This window comes from Apteryx mantelli, chromosome 5, assembly GCF_036417845.1.
Source record: "Apteryx mantelli isolate bAptMan1 chromosome 5, bAptMan1.hap1, whole genome shotgun sequence".
Classification (NCBI taxonomy): domain Eukaryota; kingdom Metazoa; phylum Chordata; class Aves; order Apterygiformes; family Apterygidae; genus Apteryx; species Apteryx mantelli.
This window is the reverse complement of record NC_089982.1, coordinates 24,786,551-24,805,588: the sequence shown is the minus strand read 5'-3', so window position 1 is coordinate 24,805,588 and position 19,038 is coordinate 24,786,551. Positions and strand designations below refer to the sequence as shown.

At 46.9% G+C, this 19,038-nt stretch overlaps 2 protein-coding genes and 2 long non-coding RNA genes across 9 annotated transcripts in view; 1 reads left to right on the top strand and 3 right to left on the bottom strand.

Annotated features, from left to right (window-relative positions):
* Window positions 1-1,389, bottom strand: part of LOC106492145 (uncharacterized) — a 168,019-nt gene extending 166,630 nt beyond the window's left edge. For all 5 annotated transcript variants that reach the window (XR_010884359.1, XR_010884361.1, XR_010884358.1 and 2 more), the window contains exons 1-2: window positions 1,317-1,389; window positions 548-619 (exon numbers count right to left, since the gene is read on the bottom strand). This is a non-coding gene — a long non-coding RNA (uncharacterized lncRNA). The remainder of the gene's footprint in view (window positions 1-547; window positions 620-1,316) is intronic.
* Window positions 1,390-1,557: 168 nt separating this feature from the next.
* Window positions 1,558-4,625, top strand: MAD2L1 (mitotic arrest deficient 2 like 1). Its single transcript, XM_067297659.1, has 5 exons — window positions 1,558-1,729; window positions 1,897-2,043; window positions 2,147-2,267; window positions 2,856-2,959; window positions 3,757-4,625. The coding sequence occupies exons 1-5, from the start codon at window positions 1,654-1,656 to the stop codon at window positions 3,927-3,929; spliced, it is 621 nt and encodes a 206-aa protein (XP_067153760.1). The 5' UTR covers window positions 1,558-1,653; the 3' UTR covers window positions 3,930-4,625.
* Window positions 4,626-5,766: 1,141 nt separating this feature from the next.
* On the bottom strand, window positions 5,767-9,307 carry RPL7L1 (ribosomal protein L7 like 1). 2 transcript variants are annotated; one of them, XM_067297658.1, is made up of 7 exons: window positions 9,209-9,307; window positions 8,957-9,065; window positions 8,092-8,255; window positions 7,780-7,917; window positions 7,374-7,483; window positions 6,937-7,149; window positions 5,767-6,637 (listed from the first exon to the last, which is right to left on the bottom strand). In XM_067297658.1, exons 1-6 carry the CDS (start codon window positions 9,220-9,222, stop codon window positions 6,941-6,943), a joined length of 744 nt encoding a protein of 247 aa, XP_067153759.1. In that variant the 5' UTR covers window positions 9,223-9,307; the 3' UTR covers window positions 5,767-6,637; window positions 6,937-6,940. The 2 variants fall into 2 exon arrangements, with proteins under 2 accessions (XP_067153759.1, XP_067153757.1); XM_067297656.1 differs by having other exon boundaries at window positions 5,767-7,149.
* Window positions 9,308-10,196: 889 nt separating this feature from the next.
* On the bottom strand, window positions 10,197-18,571 carry LOC136992253 (uncharacterized). Its single transcript, XR_010884357.1, has 3 exons — window positions 18,474-18,571; window positions 14,907-14,973; window positions 10,197-10,281 (listed from the first exon to the last, which is right to left on the bottom strand). It is a non-coding gene; the product is annotated as an uncharacterized lncRNA (long non-coding RNA).
* Window positions 18,572-19,038: the final 467 nt, after the last annotated feature.

The following is a 19,038-nucleotide window of genomic DNA, read 5'->3' as shown; positions in this document are numbered from 1 at the left end:
AGTGTGAACCCTGAAGCAAATGATACTTCCTAGTGTACCGACACTAGTTACTTTTGTATGGACAAAAAGTCTTTGCTGATCTAGTTTTTTGAGAAGCATTTTACTATGACAAAATAAGCAATCTCACTATCAATTCACTCTTTCAGCATTTGGCCTCCTGCACTGTGTAATGATCATACGTTTTTTATCCTATGTTTAAAATACTTTGGCTTTACTTTTGTCATTTTATTTTAAGACTGCTCTGATTAGTTTCTTTCAAGGTTAATAAGGGCATTTAAGACAGGCATGTCGTAAATAGTAATAGCTATTCTTTCCAGACATTTCAGAAAAATAAAATTTAGGAACAGCTTTTATTTGCAGCTCTTCTGTGCCCAACATATGCATTCACTTTTCACTTAGTGCTTCCTTGCCTGTTGATGTATCAGCTGACTCATTACTGGCCACCTAGCTACTATCCCAGTAAACTATGGCTTCCCCTCCTCATGATACTATTTAAATATCCCAGCACTTAAGATTTACTTGCTGTTTCACTTGGTCTCTCTCTTACCTGTCAACCTGTGCCAGAGTTTCCTCCCTGCGATAGTCATCACTAGCTGCAGTGTCTTCTTCCTTGGTGTCCCTGTAATAACAGGATTTAAGTGCTTTGACCAACTGGCAATTCCCCTACACAATAACAGCCTGATGGGGGGGGGGGGGGAGCATGGGTGTATGTCCAGAAAGACGAACTTGTGGGTCCCCTACCTTTCTAAGTGCTTAATTCCTGCTTTTCTGTGTTATCAATTATCCCATGGACTTACAGAGAAATTGTCTTTTTTGTTCTATCTACCTAGGTTCTTCCTGCCTGCCTTCTGACAATGCTTGAAGAATAGACTCTATTTTAGATAGTTATTGCATGACTTACATATTGCTACCAAAAGTCATTCAGAAGCAATCAGATACTTTTTTACAGTTGCTTCATTTCATTCACACTAGAGCTTGGTTTACCGTTTAGAACAGCAGAACAAAGAATTATTATTTCTATGTTCAAAAGTGCCTTCATACAGATAAATGCACCCAAACTCTGACACTGAACTTCCAAGAATATTTCCATGGAAGGACACGCTCCCCCACCCAGCCTATGCCTCCCTCAGCCCAGACACAGATGACCGCTCGGACACCCGTACAAAGGCACCCAAAGTCGCTGATACATTTAAATCCCCTCCCTCACAGGTAGCTGCCGGACCTGCACCCCGTAACCGTCTTTATTGAGCTGATCACGGAGAAGCAACCCCGCTTCCCCACGAGATGTGCTCTGGCCAGGCAGGCGGCGCACGTACCACCGTCCCAGAGGCAGGCGCAGCCAGACCCTCCCCGCAGCCTCCGGCGCCGCCGAGCCGCCTCACAACCAGCCCGCAACGCGGCGCGAGCCCCCACCCGCTAACGACTACTCGCCCCGCCGCACCGCACCGCACGCATGCGTGCTGACGCCAACGGCGGCCAACGGCCGGTGCACGTGCGCGGAGGGGCGGGGCCGGCGGGGGAGGCGCGGCCTGGTTAGCGCGCGTGCGCCAGAGCGGGCAGACGACGGGCGCAGGGCCGTTGGGGCGGGGCTCGATTTCAAACCGGGCGGCGGGGAGGTTAGCGGCGGCAGCGGTGGTTGGGCCCGTCGCCGCCATGGCTAAGCAGCTCGGCCGGGACCAGCAGGGCATCACCCTGCGGGGCAGCGCCGAGATCGTCGCCGAGTTCTTCTGTAAGGGGCGGCGGGAGGCCTCGGAGCCCTGGGCGGGAAGAAGGAGCTGCTGCCCGCCGGCCGTTGGGCCGCCATGGCGGCCGGAGAGGGGCGGGGCGGGCTGACCTGGGCGCGTGCCCTCCCCCCCCCCCCGCCTCACCCTGCCTCCCTCCTGCGGTGTCTTGCAGCCTACGGGATCAACAGCATCCTCTACCAGCGGGGCATCTACCCCCCCGAGACCTTCACCCGCGTCCAGAAGTACGGGCTCACCCTCCTCGTCACCACCGACCCCGAGCTGAAGAACTACCTCAACAACGTGGTGGAGCAGATGAAAGGTGCCGCGGGGGGTGCCGGGGCAAGAGGCCGCTGAGCCCTCCTTATTGTGTTTCTGCCTATCTTCTTTCTCACGCTGCAAGTAACTGCCGTGGCTTCTTGCAGATTGGTTATACAAGTGCATTGTGCAACGCTTGGTGGTGGTGATCTCGAGTATCGAAAACAACGAGGTTCTTGAGAGGTGGCAGTTTGACATAGAGTGTGACAAGGCTGCAAAGGATGAGAGGTGAGCACCAGTGTTTCTTTGCGCCTGCTCTGGAAATACAGCCTGCTCTTTGATATTCCTAGTAGCTGTTACATGCATCTGCACTGTTCTGTGTTACTTTTCCCAATCTGAGTAGAGAAGATGTCTCTTCAAACTTATTACCTAGCTTACTGCTATTCCTTCTTTTCTTCTGTAAACCAGTTGTTGTAGTACCAAAGCATACATAATCCTTGCGTGCTGTAAAAACAGTATCAGATAAAAATTTGATTTTTAATCTCCAACAAAACACAAAATACAGTATCAGGTACATGCCCTAAAGAACTAGTTCTGCTTTCCTATTGCTCTGCCAAAATACTTTGTCATTCTCTACAGATTAAAGATATCAGCATCTGACTTTCCTTACAAGTACTGTGAAGCTTCACAGAACAACAAAGTGAAATTGAAAATCAATTTTCTAAGCCTGTTTACCTAAGACTTAAATGAATGTCCCAGCTACACAAAACTATACAGCAAACAGAGCAATGGCAGCTTAATAGAGAGAAAACTGTATTTAAAGTTGTTAGTGTAGTAGAAGGTTCCTTCCCTAACAAAGCTTTCTTTCTTTTCCAGTGCACCCCGAGAAAAATCTCAGAAAGCTATTCAGGATGAAATTCGATCTGTTATCAGACAAATAACTGCCACAGTAACTTTTCTGCCTTTGTTGGAAACTGCCTGTGAGTATTCCTAACCTCCAAGAAATCAAGCACCTTTTGCAGAAAAAAAATGAGTTAACTTTTCCATTTTAGAAAAGACTTTTTGTTCACTTTGTAAGCTTAATTTTCTTGCTACACTGAGTGACATTTCATGTTGTAATATTTCTGACATGGGATTAAATTTTGTTAAACTGAGATGACATCTCCTGCAACTGTGCACAATACTGAAAAGGTATGTCAGATCAAATATTTCATTTTAAAGAATTATCCCATACTGCTTATTATACAACAAACAGTAAAAATCACTAAGGTAAATGCTATACTCTCTCACTAAAGAAATTAGAAATGTCATTTGAAGGGGCTAGTGGTACTTTCTGCCCTGAAATACTTTTAAAACTTCTTTTGTCAAAATGACAGAACTCAAGGTGGCTTAACTAGCTTAATGAAACCAGCAAGTGTACTCAGTACTCCACATAATTATTCTGTATGACTATAGCTGTGAACAGACATTTATAAATAAAAAGCACTGAATCTGAAGCAAGTACTATGTAGAACTCAGCTGCTTTAACTTCTCTCCCTCCCTTTTTTCTTTTTATACACAGGAGTTAATCTCATCAAATCTTTAAGTAGAAAACTGTCTACTAATATGAATGTAGTGAGGATTTTCCATTTTTAAACATACTTCTTTTCACCTAACTAGTATCACTTTAATTTCTTAAACTTAAGTAAAAGTTTCATGTTCAGAAGAGGCACTTAATCTTCAAACAAGCTGATTTTTATGCGCACTTTACTGTTAACTTGTTCCCCTCTGCTTATAGGTGCCTTTGATTTGCTGATTTACACCGATAAAGACTTAGCGGTGCCAGAAAAGTGGGAAGAGTCAGGACCACAGTTCATAGCCAATTCAGAAGAGGTTCGTCTTCGTTCCTTCACTACTACAATCCACAAAGTAAACAGTATGGTAGCTTACAAGAAGGATTCATTTTCTTAAGATGTGCTTTTTGTCATCTGTATCCTGTCTTGTGCAGCTGCACTGTGAACAAACTAAATAATGAATAGGATCCTGTTACTGTGGCTCAGACAGGAGTATAATACAGAAAGAAGACAAAGCACTTGTCTATGATTACGGATACTATGATGTCATGCTAGTCTAAGTTGTCATCCTTTCCAGGAGGTATCTAAAGGATCTAACTATCATTAGAAACCATTTATTACACTGAATAGTATGTACCAAGTTAATGGTGTGTTAGGCTATGCTGAATTAGCTAGACACTACCTAAAGGTGGGATCAGTTGCCGGAACCGTCTTAAAATCTTAAGTTACAGGATCTTAAGATTAATATATATTGTGTTCCGTTAGCACTCTTAAAAGTCTCTTGGCATTTAAAAACCTTGCTCCTATGCACCACTCTTTCATGGTAAAAGTCTCAGTTGTTGTGTTACCATAAACAATCCTAAAGCTAATCAACAGAAAATTTCTATGTATAAAGTTGTACCTCCTAACCACTGAAAGCAGCTGTTCATCAAAAAAATCAAATGCACAAAGCCTTGTAAATTAATGACTTTTCTGGACTATGTAGCTTGGGGGATATTGTTCAAGGTTGGTGTATATCTATTTCTTCAGTGTCTGTCAAATATCTGTGTTTGTATTTGTGTTTTTATAGAATAAAGCTTGAAAACTTGCACAATGTTCTTTATTTCAGAGTTTGTTGCTTCATAGTTCAGATGGTCTATGTACTCTAGATTTCAGTTTCCCTATGGTTTTTTTCTTAAAAAAAAAAAAGGGGGGGGGGGAACCCTCAACACTGCACTCAAGTGTTTCCTCTTTAAAAGTCATAGAATGTTGCATAGTTAACACAAGTCTCCCCTATGCATTCTTTGACTTATGGTGTAGATTGTCACTGAATGACAGTCATTGGAATTAATGTTACCTTCCACCTTTATATCACAGAACGGTTGAGGCTGGAAGGGACCTCAGGAAATCATCTAGTCCAACACTCCCCTGGCTCAAGCAGGGTCATCTAGAGCACATTGTACAGGATTGTGTCTAGGTAGGTTTTGAATAGCTCCAGAGAAGGAGACTCCACAACCTTCCAGTGCTGTCACCCTCACAAGTGAAGTTTTTTCCTCATATTCAGATGGACCTTCCTGTGTTCCAGTTTGTGCCCGTTGCCTCGCGTCCTGTTGCTGGGCACCACTGAAAAGAGTCCGGCTCCATCCTCTGTACAAGTATCTGAAGGGAGGGTGTCAACATTAATAAGATCCCCTCTCAGCCTTCTCTTCTCCAGGCTGAACAGGCCCAGCTCTCTCAGCCTTTCCTCATAGGAGAGATGCTCCAGTCCCCAATCATCTTTGTAGCCCTTCGCTGGACTTCCTCCAGTAGGGCCATGCCTCTCTTGTACTAGGGAGCCCAGAACTGGACCCAGCACTCCAGCTATGAAGATATTACAAGACTTTCTACATTCTTCACCCATCCTGTGCTGGAAGTAATCAGGAATTTAAAATTAAAGGTGTTAACAGAACTCTTGAACTCTTATTCCAGCTTTTGTTCATCTTCACAAAATTCATTTAACTTCTTCCACTACTCTAGATATGTTATAATATTTCTGCAGTTTAGGTTAAGATTTTTCAGAATGTTAACTAAAATGTAGGCTTGTAGTAAGATTTTCCCCACAGTTACATGATCAGTTATGAAAGGATTCTCTTTTTATAAGGAGAGCAGTGAAGAACACTTTCACCTACCAGAGAAACAATTAACAAATAGTGATAGATGTAGTAGGTATCTCTTAACGTGCACTTTCATACCAGCAAAGAGTCAAGCTCAAAAACTAATTTAAAATATAAACTATTTACAACAGCACACAGCATAGTTCCAGAACCCAGAGAGTTGCATTTATCACCCCAGGTAATAAGTCATACAAAGCAAGAGTGTTGTAACAGTGTGATTTTTTTTTCTTTTTATAAAGTTTATTAAAAAAAAAAAATCACTGATCATATTAACTCTATAATATGGCTGTAGAGTGTATGGGCTTTCCAACCAGGGAATAGTTGATCCCCAGCAGTCTTGACATAGCACAGCTTGAAAGACATCCTTTTGTAAAGCACCAGCACAGACTCAGGGCTTTTAAAAATGTATGATTCAGGTACTTCCAGAAATGTTGTATTATTCTCCACCAGGGTTTGCATTGCAGTAACTGAGGAATACATCTAGTGCTTTCCTCTGCCTGTCAGCAAAATACTGTCTTAAACAGGTGACTGTGATACCTAAGAAGTGCACTTCACCAGCAAGTGCAGTTTCAAGCACTTCTCTTGGCAAGAACTGGATCAAAGCATTAACAATGCAAATCAACTGTAAAAGAAGTTTAAAGCAGGGAATGACAACCAATGCTTTTTGCCAAAGTTAGGGTCAGGACGTGGCTGGTACAGAACTGTAGTTAGGCATCTAAAAAACTTGTTTTGCCGAGATGCAGAAGTCAACTTGCTCCAGAAAGTTCAAGTCACCTCTTTCTCACACCAAATGCACCTTCTCTTCTTCCTCAACATGGACCAGCACAAAACACTTTTTTTTTTTTTTTTTTTTTAAATAAAGCCAGAAGCAGTCAGGAGAGGGTTGTAATATTTCATAGCACAGAGCCAGATGTCCATGAAAACTACATCTGACAAGGCACAGCACATAAATCCTAAAGTTTTCACAAAGACCCTGCAGAACAGGAGATGAAAAAAAAAGTTTAACAGTCAGCTTAATGCAACCTCCCCTAAGTCAGGCCTTTAAGAAGTCCAGTAGTATTTGCCAATGCCTGATAGGACCCACAATTGTCACATTGACAGTCATTCTCATTTTCCTGCAAGCACTTAAGCTTCCTCTGTCTTGAGGGTCAATTTTGTACAATGAAGAATCAAAAACAAAGGAGTCCTCCTCATCTCCAATGCCAGTAGAGCTAGTCTTTGGAAACCAGATAAACGGTAAGACTTAGAAGTTACCCTACAGACGTTCCTCACCTGATCAGTTCAGCTGACGTATAAGCTGGTTGATTCCTTCACCTCTGCAGCCAGGCTTGCCCATTTCCTTGAGGAAACCGACTTTATTATGTGCAGCATGGCGAGCCACTGACAGATGGAACGGCCATAGAAAGTCCGTGACTTTTTGGAAATATTTCCCAGTTGAGTAAATTTCATGAATAAGATCTTCCAGGCAAATAATTCCACAGTCTCCTACAGGTTAAAAAAAGAAACAATTGTAAAAAAGACACACACACACACACACACACACACACAATGCTTAACTGTGGTATCTTTCAGCACGTCACCCCAGAATCATCAGTCCTCCACATACATATCCTGTAACATTTTTCTTCCTCCCTTCCCTTAGATCAGATTGCAAACCCTCCATATTCCTCTTTCCTTGATTCACTTTATTTTCTCATCTTTCTCCTCACCTAAATGTTCCTCTATCAACATATTGTCTGTCAGAGGGACCCTCTTTTTGTTAATCTTGGCTTGACCCCGTTTCAGAATGAGCTCTCGTACAGACTTCAGGTTAGGGTATCTGTAACAAAAAAGAAAAAAAAAAAAAAATCAGATTTTGTAACTGACAGAGATGAGGCAGCAGGAAGTCCGTCCCACTCTGCTTCTTTGTATCAGAGTGGGAAAGTGAACAAGATAGGTTTAGAATGATGAAAAGGGACAAGGACAAGTTTTAGATCTGAAGTTGCCAACGTTATGACCTTCACTGGAAAAGCCAGGTATGAATTTGACCACATTGTGATACCACAAGGAAAAAAAAAATCAAAGAGCTATGTATTTACATGCTATTTCCTATTAAAGCATCAGAACAGCACTTACCCCCATGCCACATAAGGTTCCACAATCCGTAGCATCTTCAGAGATAACGGAGTCAGTTTAACAAACGCTCCACTGAAAATTTTCCTCAACCGAAGCCACTCAATCACTCTTCGTACCTTCAGACTCACTCCCTTAATCCTGAATCAGAAAAAAAATGTTATCAGTAACCCTCTTTCTCTAGTACAGCAACAAAACAGCCTCAAATTACCTACAAGAAGGCATGTCCACAATGATCACACTTTATTTAGAAATAACATGACGGTTACAAATAGCAGCAATAATAAAAGATAAGGAGTAACAGAAGTTTCTTACTCTACAATTCGTACAACAAAGGCTAGTTTGTGCTCCTGAGGTACAGCCACACGTCCAGGTCTCTGTTTCATGCGCCTCAGCCGGACCTCATCTCGGTGTTTGCGCCATGAATCTCGAACAAAAGTCTCAAGACGTTTAAACTGGATTTGTTTCCCCTTCTGGTGCTAAAGACAGAATGGTAAGAAATGATCATCCTTCCCAACATGAGCACCTCTGCCTCACCTCTGTATCTTACAGGTTTATATCTCAAAAATCAAATTAAATTCAGAACTTGAACTATGCTCTTTCAGTTTTGGAGGCAGTAAGAAGAAAATAATTTTTGAAAATACAAGGCCAAGAAAGACAGAAGTGAGGGACTATAATCAAATTACAAACTTTAAGCAGTTGGCTATAATGTATAATAGATTTTCCCCAGGAAAAAAAAATAAATTAGGAAAAACATAGAGCAAGACTCGGAATACTTCTAGACACAGGAGGAAGAGGCACAGGAACCACTGCATTTTATGCCCAGCTCAGGAACAAGTACTTGTCATCCTCGTAAATCATACTGCTTTCCACATGAGCAAAAGTTGAATGCGCGCAGCAGTTATCCGTCAACACGTTAGATACAGTAGCAACTAGATTATTAAGGCATTTCAAAACTAAGGAATCTAGTGTCACGCATCTTTTGCACGTAATACCACAGCCCCCACGGAAACCGCCGCACTAGGCAAGCGGCGCGTTTCCAGGCGGCGCAGCTCCGCCTCTCGCCGCCCGCCACCGCGCAGCCACCAGCAACGCGGCGGCACCCGCAGCCCCGTCGCCCCGGGCCCAGCGCCCCCGCCGGGCCGCGCCGCGCCGGGCGGGCTCGCCGCCGCGGCCGTACCTTCCGCTTGCTGAGGAGCGCCTGCTTGGCCTGCGTGGCCTTCAGGGCCTGGTAGGCCTTCCGCTTCTTCAGCAGGTTCTCCGGCACCAGCGGGATCCTCCGCCTCGGCCTGGCCGCACGAGAATCCCGTCAGACCCCGCCGCGGTGCCGCCGCCGCCTCTCCCTCCCCGCATCCCCCCGGCGCCGCCGCCCCGCGGATGGCGGCGGATGCGCGGCGCGGCCCCCCCCCGCTCGCCGCGCCGCGACACTCACTCGGCCTCCGCCATCTTGTCGCTGCCCCTTGCGCTGGCCCCGCCCCGGTAACGGCCGCTTCCGCCGCCGGTTGCGGCGCCGCGATGGCGGGCGTTAGCGGCGCAGGGGCTCCCTGGGCGGGGAGCGCGGCGGCCGCTGCGCCCGGAGACCCTCCGCGCCGGCACCGGCTGCCAGCCCGGGGAGAGCCCGGCTGCTCGGGGGCGGCCGAGTGGGAGCGCGTTTGCCCCCGGGATAACGCGCCGCTCCGGCGCTGCGCAGCGGCCCGGCCCGCGGGGAGGCGTTCAGCCGCGGCGGCGTGCCCCGGGACGCGGCTGTGCTCCTCGGCCCTTGGAGGTCCTCGAGGGGAGATCGTCCAGACGCCTCCCGCTCAGAAATACTTCGACGGAAATCAAACTAACCATCACGCTAACACTAATAAAGCAACAGTTGCCACCAAACAGGCGAACCCAATCCAAACAGAGTCCACAGGGGAAAAAACTAGCCTCCCTGGGGTGCACGTGGGCCAAACAAAGCAGCTTGGGCCCTACAGAAATGACCAGCTGCAAAGGCAGCGTGGCCAGGCCACTGCCTCGCCGGGTTTTATCCTGCTTGCTCCTGGTCGCTTCTCCAAGGGGAGCGGGAAAGGCACGGTGCCCTGCAGCATGGAGACACCAGAGGCAAGACCTGAGCCACCAGCGGTACCGGCTGGGTAACACCTTCCTACCTGGGAATCAAAAGTTTCTCCAGGGAAAAACAGAAGAACAACCAGGACAGTGTGTTTCCCCACCTAGGAGGCAGGACAGGCCAAAGCGCTGCCTCAGTGCCATGAGCAACTGTGTCCCAGTTATGGGAACTGAAGCCCCGCACCTGGATCCCTGTCGCGTTTGCTCCTACCTGCGAGGACTTTCGTGTCCCTTTTGCTTGCGTGTCCCTTGAGGAACAGGCTCCCCCAGGTACTGCGCGGGGAGGAGACACCTCCTCTCCCAGCGTGGCGCTGATCTGCCTCAGGGGGACTGGGAGCAGCTCTGGAGCAAGTGCAGCACAGCCTCTGGGGTCCACGCCATGGCCATCACCTCAGAGGTGGCACAGGTGATCTACAGAGAAATTCAGTGAAAAACTGCCTGTGACAACAAGAGCTTTTCCCCAAAGCCTGCCTGGGAGGCTTTTCCTGCCTGCAGAGCGGCTTTCTGCTTTCTGCTGCATGCCTTGTTGGGACTTAATGGTGCAGGTCCCAGGCCCAGCCAGGCTCGTCTGCCTGTCTCTTGCTACCATATACAGACTAAAACTCAGACAATATGTGAAATTGAAGACCAGTGGAGAAAGAGCAAGTAAGGGGGATTCTGTTAGCAAACATATAAAAAGCCCCAGCAAAAAGCACCAGGAGTGAGGAGGAAGAAACCCCCAGCATCAATGTAATTTTTCTTCTGGGAAATGACTTGGGACACCAATGACTTCTTGAGGAAGATGGGTGCTGTCCCCCTTAGAGCCTAGAGGCAGGGAGGCTGAGCATCCCGCCCGAGAAAGGAGGAGAAACTGGGAAGTTTGGGTGTCTCAGCTGTAACTGCCTCAGTTGTGGGAATGATCTGGATTTGGCCTCTTTAAAAAAGGACAGGAGTCTCCAGCTCATGGTTGGTTAGCTAGTCCTGGAGGGTGCGACTGCTTTATAGACCAGCTGGGCATACAGTGTTTTTTGTATTCTGTGTAGCTGAGAGATCTGGAAGTGTCTCCTCATATGTTGTTTGCTTACACGCAAAGCCTATATCCTGCCAGCTGCACTGGGTCAGGCCCTGATCACGTTGGGGCTTCTGTAATAGCACACAGAGATGCTGCACACACTGACTTCCCTGGAGAGTCACGGCTTGATATGCAGGACGTGCAAGCAAATACGCATTAAACCAAGCAAAGAAAGCAGAGAGAAAAACAGAAAGAAGAGGCTGAGGAGCTTCCCAGCTCCACTCCAGCACCTCCTTATCCACAGACAGGAGTGTGTGCTGGCGTGGGGAGGTATGACAGCCCCACACCAGTGCACACACACACTATGGCCTCTCTTCTTCCACAGTGTCCTAGCTGACAGCCCCAAATCCAGTGCCCCTATTCCTTGCCAGCAAGCACTGCCCTTAGCTCCAGCAGTTCCTGCCTGTCTCGCAGGCAGCGCTTCAGCCTCCCAGGTCACAGTGTCCCAGGGACTCCCGTACCAGCTGGCCGCAGAGCTGGGCCTTTCTCCCAGCCGGAGCTGCTCTCGGCCCCTGGTGCCCCAGGGGCTGCAGCTCCAGCCCCATTGCTTGCACCCCGACCTCCACATCACCAACCCCACTCAGCCCTTTGGAAATCACACAAAATGGGGAACATCCTCTGCCCCCCGGCACTGGCAGCTCCCAAACCCATGGGCAAGGCTGTGGTGCCTGTACCAATCAGCTGGGCCACGACACAGAGAGAATAAGCACAGCCCTGGAGGAAAGACCCTACCTCAAGTGCCCAGCAGCCCGAAAAGCCCAGTGGCATACCAGGGATGCCAGGGAATCCCGGGGCTGCTCCTTAGCAAAGCCCTGGCAGTTGCAGAGACTCATGCACAAAGTGGGCGGTGGGCAGGGACTGGGAAAGCCCTCCTGCCCCAGGAACAGGCTCTCCTGCTCACCCTGACACAGTAACAGGCCCTGGTCACCTGCACGGCTCCCACAGCAGCAGCAGGGCTGGGCAGCAATCCCACAGGGGACAGACCTGCTGTTCTCCCCAGTGACGACCACCGAGTACCAGCAGCCAAGGGCCCCGCCAGGAGGCTCAGGGCACTCATGAGGTTGTAAAGAGCCAAGGGAGAGCATCGCACCTCAGAGGAAACCAGCTGTGTTGCCCAGTGGCAAAATCTCTGTCAGGACAGTCCTGGCCCCAGGGCACTCAGCAGCAGGGTCTCCAGCAGCTCCCACTTGTAGGAGAGCCGCATGCTCTGGGAGCCCCCCACCCCTTGGATAGCACAGCTGACCTTGGTGACACTCTGGATCAGGGTCAGCGTTAGCTGCAAGTCCTGCATCCCAGGAGAGAAAAACACAGTGACACCAACAAGGAACTCTCCCCCTTGGAAGGAAGTAGCTTTCCCAGCTAACTTCCGGAAAGAGATCCCACAGACCCTGGCCTGGGGAGCACGGAGAGCAGATCTGGCAGGCCTGTAATGGGAAACGTGCACAGGAAGGACAGGGAGCAAGGCCCAGTCAGGTAGGACTTACTCGGGGAGAGACAGTGAAGCCCAGCACCTTAAAAGAAGAAAGGGAAACAGCGATGGCAATAAATTGCAGATCGCTGACCCTGGACATGCAGCAACAGCCCCAAATCATGCAGACACTGCAAGACAGCAGAGACAAACCAGAACTGCTTTGTCCTCCTCATCCTCCACACAGGCAGTGTGGAGTTGCCCCTGCAGTATTGGGTACAGTCGGGGGTCACAGGAGTCTCAGAAAAGCCCCAGCACGAGCGGCCAGTGGGACCTGGGGGGGCCTGCAGCACAGGGAGGTCTTTCTGGGTCTCACCTGGGTACCAGTGTGCCGGCACCTTCCCTAAAGCTGGGAGCGGGGCAGCCCTTTGGGGGGACTGGGAGGACAGTGTGGGGCAAAGCCCCATCAGGTTTGCTCTCCTGCCATTCTTATCTGTAGAGCACTGAGATCGGGGGTGAGGACAGGCCCCTGACCATCCTGGGCAGCAAGCAAGGGGTTTGCTCACTCCTTGTGAGCCATGGGAGGCTTTTCCCTGCCACAGCTGCAGCGCTGGCTCTGCTCCCTCCCTGTGGAGGGAGCAGTGAGTGGGAGCAGAGCAGCTCCCAGAAGGTGCCAGGAACAAACTGTCTCAGACTCAAGATCCAACAGGACACTTCTGTGTGACAGGAGCCAGCCTGGCAGTTTCCCGTGGCTCTTCCTCAAGGCAGGAAAATAAACGATAACTTTAACCCAACTGTCCCTCATTTATAAACAGCTGTGAGTCCACCTCTCTGCACAGTTCCTGGTCTCACCACACCAAATCCATAGCACAGATGAGTCCACAGAGTCTTTCTCCTCATTTTCTACACTGTGCTGAGTGCAGAAAACACAGCCCTGCATTGTCCCAGCTCAGTCACAAGATGTGGGTGCACACATTGCTTGGCACAGGGGAGCTGTTCCCACTCTGTGCATGCTCTGAAGCAGAGCTGCCTATAGTCTTTTCTCTACAGGGAGGTGCTCTGCAGGGGAAGGATCTGTCATGGGATGTCTGCGAACATCTACCAGGCCTTAGTGCTAGAGACATCTTTAGAGCCATTCTACATTTTACAAAATCCAGGCTCTAGTCAGGTATCTCTAGTTACCTTCAAAGAGAAGAAGCTCACTTGAGCTGCTCTCATGTCACTGGAAGCTGTTTCTATCACCCTAGCCATGATGCGGCTCTGCAAACAGCCGTCATCGTCCCACAAGACTCTGTCTAGCTCACGCTACATCTCTGCTCTTTCATCCTGGGGGCAAATCCCAGAACTTATTTTCCCTTTTTTGCCAAGGAGCCCCAGAGCTGTGCACACGGGCCCCGTAGCTCCTAAGAAGTGGCATCACGGCATCACTTCCATCCCTAGCATCTAAGTATAGATACCGGCTGGGGTGCTGCAGAAGGCATGGACGTGAGGTCAGACCTCCGCCGTGCCAGGCACCCTGCAAACAACCCATCTCTGCCCCAGAGAGCTGGCACTTCCTCCAGACACAAGCAAGTGCCAGGAGGAAGAACCAGGTGCAGCACACGTGGCCCGTGCGCACGTCCCATGCAGCGCGTCCCATGCTGGCCCTCACCTCGGTGCCCTGTGATGCCCTCAGTCGCTGGCCCTCACCTTGGAGCATTGGAGCCTCCCCGCAGTGGCTGGACCCATGGGAACAGTGCTGCTGGTGCCCAGCACCCGCTGGCAGGAATGACGCCCTCGGGCACCCCGGCCCCAGGTCCCCAGGGCCCGGCTGTGACACGCGGGACCCACCCAGGTGCCTCACAGAGGTGCCGACCCCTGCGGCAGGGGACCCTGCAAGGCCCCCACAGGCACCATCGCTGAAACGCCCTTGTCTCCGCTGAAGGAGCTGCTGTCTCAAGGAAGTTACACCCTGCCCTCGTACCCCAGAATTAATTGGGAATTAGCTTTGCTAAAAAAATCTGCTCTGCAAAACTAGAAGAAACTTAAGGGGCCTTACATGGTGGCAAGACAAGTAGTGAGTTAATTTGTACCTGGTTTAAGAGGATGGCATCACAGTTAGGTAGGTGCCATAAACAGGTAGGTGCCAGGAAGCAGGCAGACTTAAACACAGGGGGAAAAAAACAGTTTTCCGTAAAGGCAGCTGTTACCTCCCAGCACCAGAGAGAGGCCCTGCTCCAGCTGCAGCACGACACGCAATGGCTGCTGTGGCTAAGGCAGGGGACGCCTGGGCACAAGCACCCCTTGTGCCCTCCACGCATCCAACAAGAGCAACCGTGTCCACTGGTCACAGCAGCCATTGCGTCACCGGTTAAGGTGACTTTTACATGAAAGGTGGAGGCGAAGCTTTGAAGAGGAAAAAGTACAAACACAGGGAAGACACATTCAGGGAAAATAGAGATTGCTGATGCAAAATATCCACAGGCAGGAACCCATCAAGTGTTTGTAGCACACATGTATTTGTGAATAGTATTGCCAACATTCACCACAACACATGCCATGAAAAGAAGTGAAGGAGGGAGGAAAAAGAGCCCTTACCTGAAGGCCTCAGAAACATCATCACTATACTCATTGGATCACATGGTTGGGGTGGCTCATGATCAGCCTGGGGGGAAAGCAACTCTTTTTAGAAAATAGGAAAGGACTGTTGCACTGAACCTGCAAGAACTTTTGAAATTATAGAAACACAGTCAGGATTTATGTACGGCAGAGCTGAATTTTGGGCTCGACCCAAGAGTGAGTTCTGGTAGGAACAATTACTGTGACTAAGCAGAGCGCAGGGCTGAGGAACTGGGGGGGGGACCAGCCCTGAGGACAGTGTGGCAGGTGTCTCAACAGCCCCACATAAAGGTGGAGGGCAATATTAAGGAGAGCGGCCTGCTTCAGCTATTTGTATTGCACTGAACATCCTCAGCTTAATGACAAAAACCCACAAATTATGCAGGACTTGAGCAGACAGACTGGCATAGCTGGCAAACACCTGGAATAAAAACTACTGCAAAGCTTTTGTGTGTTTTTTTGTTTTTTTTTCCTTCAAAACTCTTATGAGAGAAGAAGAAATTGTGACAACGGTTTGGACAGCAATCTCACCAACAGATGGTGCCATAACTTTACATTAGGGATACGTTGTTGCATCTGATGGTGTTAGGTCTGTTTTGTTGCCTTCTCTTTGTGATGTGTGCATGTACACTGGACTTGCTACTTTCAGTGTATCTATAATCAATTTGATTCACACCATAGTTTCCTCTTTAACTAAATAGTTGAGAACTTGAGACTATTACTAAAAATCTTAGTGCTGCCAAAGTTGAACTGTTTAAGCTCACTGAAGCTAAATTAAGTTGCAAACCCTTACAACTCTGTAAATTAGGCCACTTCTGTTTTGACACCTAATACTCGAATATCCAAATTTAGAAACGTGGCCCACATTCCAGTACCTGCTAAGGGAGATACTGTGCAAAGAAGACATCATTTGATGAGTAAAACCAGCCTCCTATCAACTATTCTCTGATGTAGCCTTTTGGATTACAAAGCTGAAAGCAATAAGCTTATGAAATAGTCCATATGAAGCCTTTCCTAAACCAAAGAAGCCAGAAGCAAATCCATAGCTATATTAGGGTAAGCTGCTATATATAAAAATAGCTGCTGAAACCTCTGGTAGCACCCCAAGGACAATACAGTCCATTTAAATTTACAAATGACTATGTTTTGTTTAACAGAAGGGAAATGGAAGAGGGATCTCGGGTATTTCATTATTTATGGTAAGGAAATGATAAGTGAGTAAATATTTCAAGTGCTGTTGCTATGAAATGTCACACAGCATAGCAGTATACCTGGATGACTTGCTAAAAATTAACTAATATTTACAGCATATTAATGAATGATGATTCAAATGTCCTTGTTTGCAGGGTAATGAAAGAAAAATATTTTCACTTTCATATATAGTGAGCATTTGTCAACTGACCTTCAGCACTAAACTCGTCCTTTCTCCTTTTTCTTGACAAGGCCTTACATTTTCTCAGACTTCCACTAAATGTTACAGATAAAACCAATAACTGCATGTTTGTGATTGTCACCATCAGTCAGTGATAGATGAAATGATTCCTCCCAGTTTAGAGGACATTCAGAATGACAGGCAAAACTCTTCTAGAAAGGCTGGAGTGAAAAACTGGGTTTCTAGTTGTGTTACTTTAAGTTATTGCCATTCAATGACTTCACAAAAGGTGCTACCAGCTTCCCATTAAGATTTTTGATGATGTTACATGGTGAATGTGTTTTCTCTATTCTTTTTCAAAGCATCGCCAGTGAGGCTCAGAACCCACCCAAGGAAATTATTTTTGAAATAAGGTATCACGTAATTCAAAAAGGCCTGCTGGGCTGGGTGAAGAGATAAGGGATACCAAAATCAAATGTGCCATATCAGAGATAAATCATCCATAAAGCAAGCCAGAGAAACATGTGTTGTCTTTTCATCAACAGAACAGAACATAGCCTTTTTTCCTGTACTACATGGAGGTTTTTTGTACTTTCATTTCAAAATGCAAAAAAATTCAAAATGTATTTTTTAGCAAAGCGTGTTACTTTTGATTTGCTTTTGATAAAGTCTGCAGCAGGTCTTCTATGCTGTTTTGAGGAGATGGTGTTTGAAAGTTGAATGGAGAGATCAAAATCAAAAGGCTGCAGATAACTTTCCAGAATGGGCACTTTTTTCTCCCTTGCAGTTGGGAGGGATTTACAGAAGAGAATCTCTCAGAAAGCTAGCTCTTGCTTTGCCTGACCTGCTTGACTTTATAAATAAAAATTTTTTTCCAGATGACAAAGTGACCCCACTGTAATCACACTGGTTACACCAGAGTGTGCTGCTGCAACACGCTCACAAATCACCCTCACAGTTTCTACCTATCCTGACTTGAAACTCTTTCCAGAGCAACTACAACCCTGTAGGTCCCAGGCAGCTATCCAGGAGCAGACCCCTTTATTACACTTGGGACTTTGTTAGAAGATGACAGTCGATGAGAGCAAGGAGAGAGAGAGCCCCTCTGCTTCTGCCATGCTGCAGTTCTTCCACCACTCTCCTCCTTTCCCTCTGGGATGGGGGCTTGCTGGCTTTCATTTTATTGCAGTATGTTAGACTGATATTTTGTGTCATGCATTATGTTTACTTTTATTACCTTACTCACAGGCACAAATGCAAAGAATTTAAAAGATATAAAACAGCAAACTCCAATTGGAGAGTGTGAATCTCACAAAAGTAAATGCTGTTGTTTTGTTTCCTTTTTGCATTAATGCAGTGAATCCTTTTCTACCATGTGACCACAACCCTTGCTTGGATTAAATGTTTCAGGCTATTTCCTCACTGACATAGAAGCGGGTGGACATTAGCCACAGCTTCAGTCTTCATTTTCACTATGCCAAACAAAGACCTAGCTTTCTGAAGGAGTCTGAATGTCTCTCTCTCTTTTCATTAACTGAGATATTTGCTATTTGGTGTACAGACAAGTGCTTTTGCACTGAGGCTGAACTGTGCACAGCTGTGGAAGGAGTAAGTTGTATAGAAAGGTCTAGTCATCTACATTACCAGACTGCGTCTACAAACATGCAGTGATGGCAACCATGAACTCCATATCTAAATTCATAATCCTAGACTACAGCTTACATCCCAACAATAATTTGTTATGGCATACCTACGATGATTAAAAATCCAATCCCTTTCTTTGTACTGACTGTGCTTCTATTTAGCTACTGCCACAGTTATGGTATTTCTGTTAGTTTTTCTTAATATTTCTGTAATGATTGGATAGTTAATAGTAATATGACATGTAGCATTGCCATGGTTCCCTAACTGTATCTAAAATGTTAAGCCATATTACTCTATAAATAACAAGCATGACAGCATGTCTGTGCAGCAAGCATTCAGGCTGGTATTTGGTCTTCAGTTTGCAAATGCAACAGATACTGCTTGAAAAAGTAACCAAAACACAATACTAGCGAGCACACAATAGATTTAAAACATGTAAAATGTATATATGTAAATTTATGTAAACAAATGCAAACATACGTAAATACGTGAACATATTTAGGGGGAAAGTATGTAAAGAATTGACTTACTTCTGCACGTGAACTTTTAGGCCTCCTGCGATGAAGCCTGCACTGCTAGACAGAAGGACTGATGATGCTGACGTGACTGCAGAACCAGAGCCTGAATTTCAGACAAGGTGGTTAATTAAGGTCACAACGGGCAGATAACAACATAGGGCACAAGAATCCTAAGAGCAAAGTCATGTGCTTAGGTGGGAAGTTTTGTGTGCCTTGTCTGTGAAACTTCTTGCCCTATTTTATCCTCTCTCCTTAAGGGAAGAGTATAGAAGCACACTAAAATTATTTCAAATTCTACAAAATCCCTATTGACACTTTGTGCAGGCTTGAAACAGCAAAAGAACCAAGCTTGAAGTCTGTCATTCCAGCCAGTGAACCATGCCCCAATATGAAATCTGTCTGTAATGAATTCCCTGTTAAAAGAGCCAAAGAATTAAATTCTGTTTACTTTGCCAAGCTGTGATCTAATCTTGGGAACATTTTAATGGGGAAAATACCTTGTGATCTTAAATTTTCAGATCTTTTAAGGAAAAAGTTTATATGATTTGGAAAGAGGCCCAGGAACTGCTCTATACAC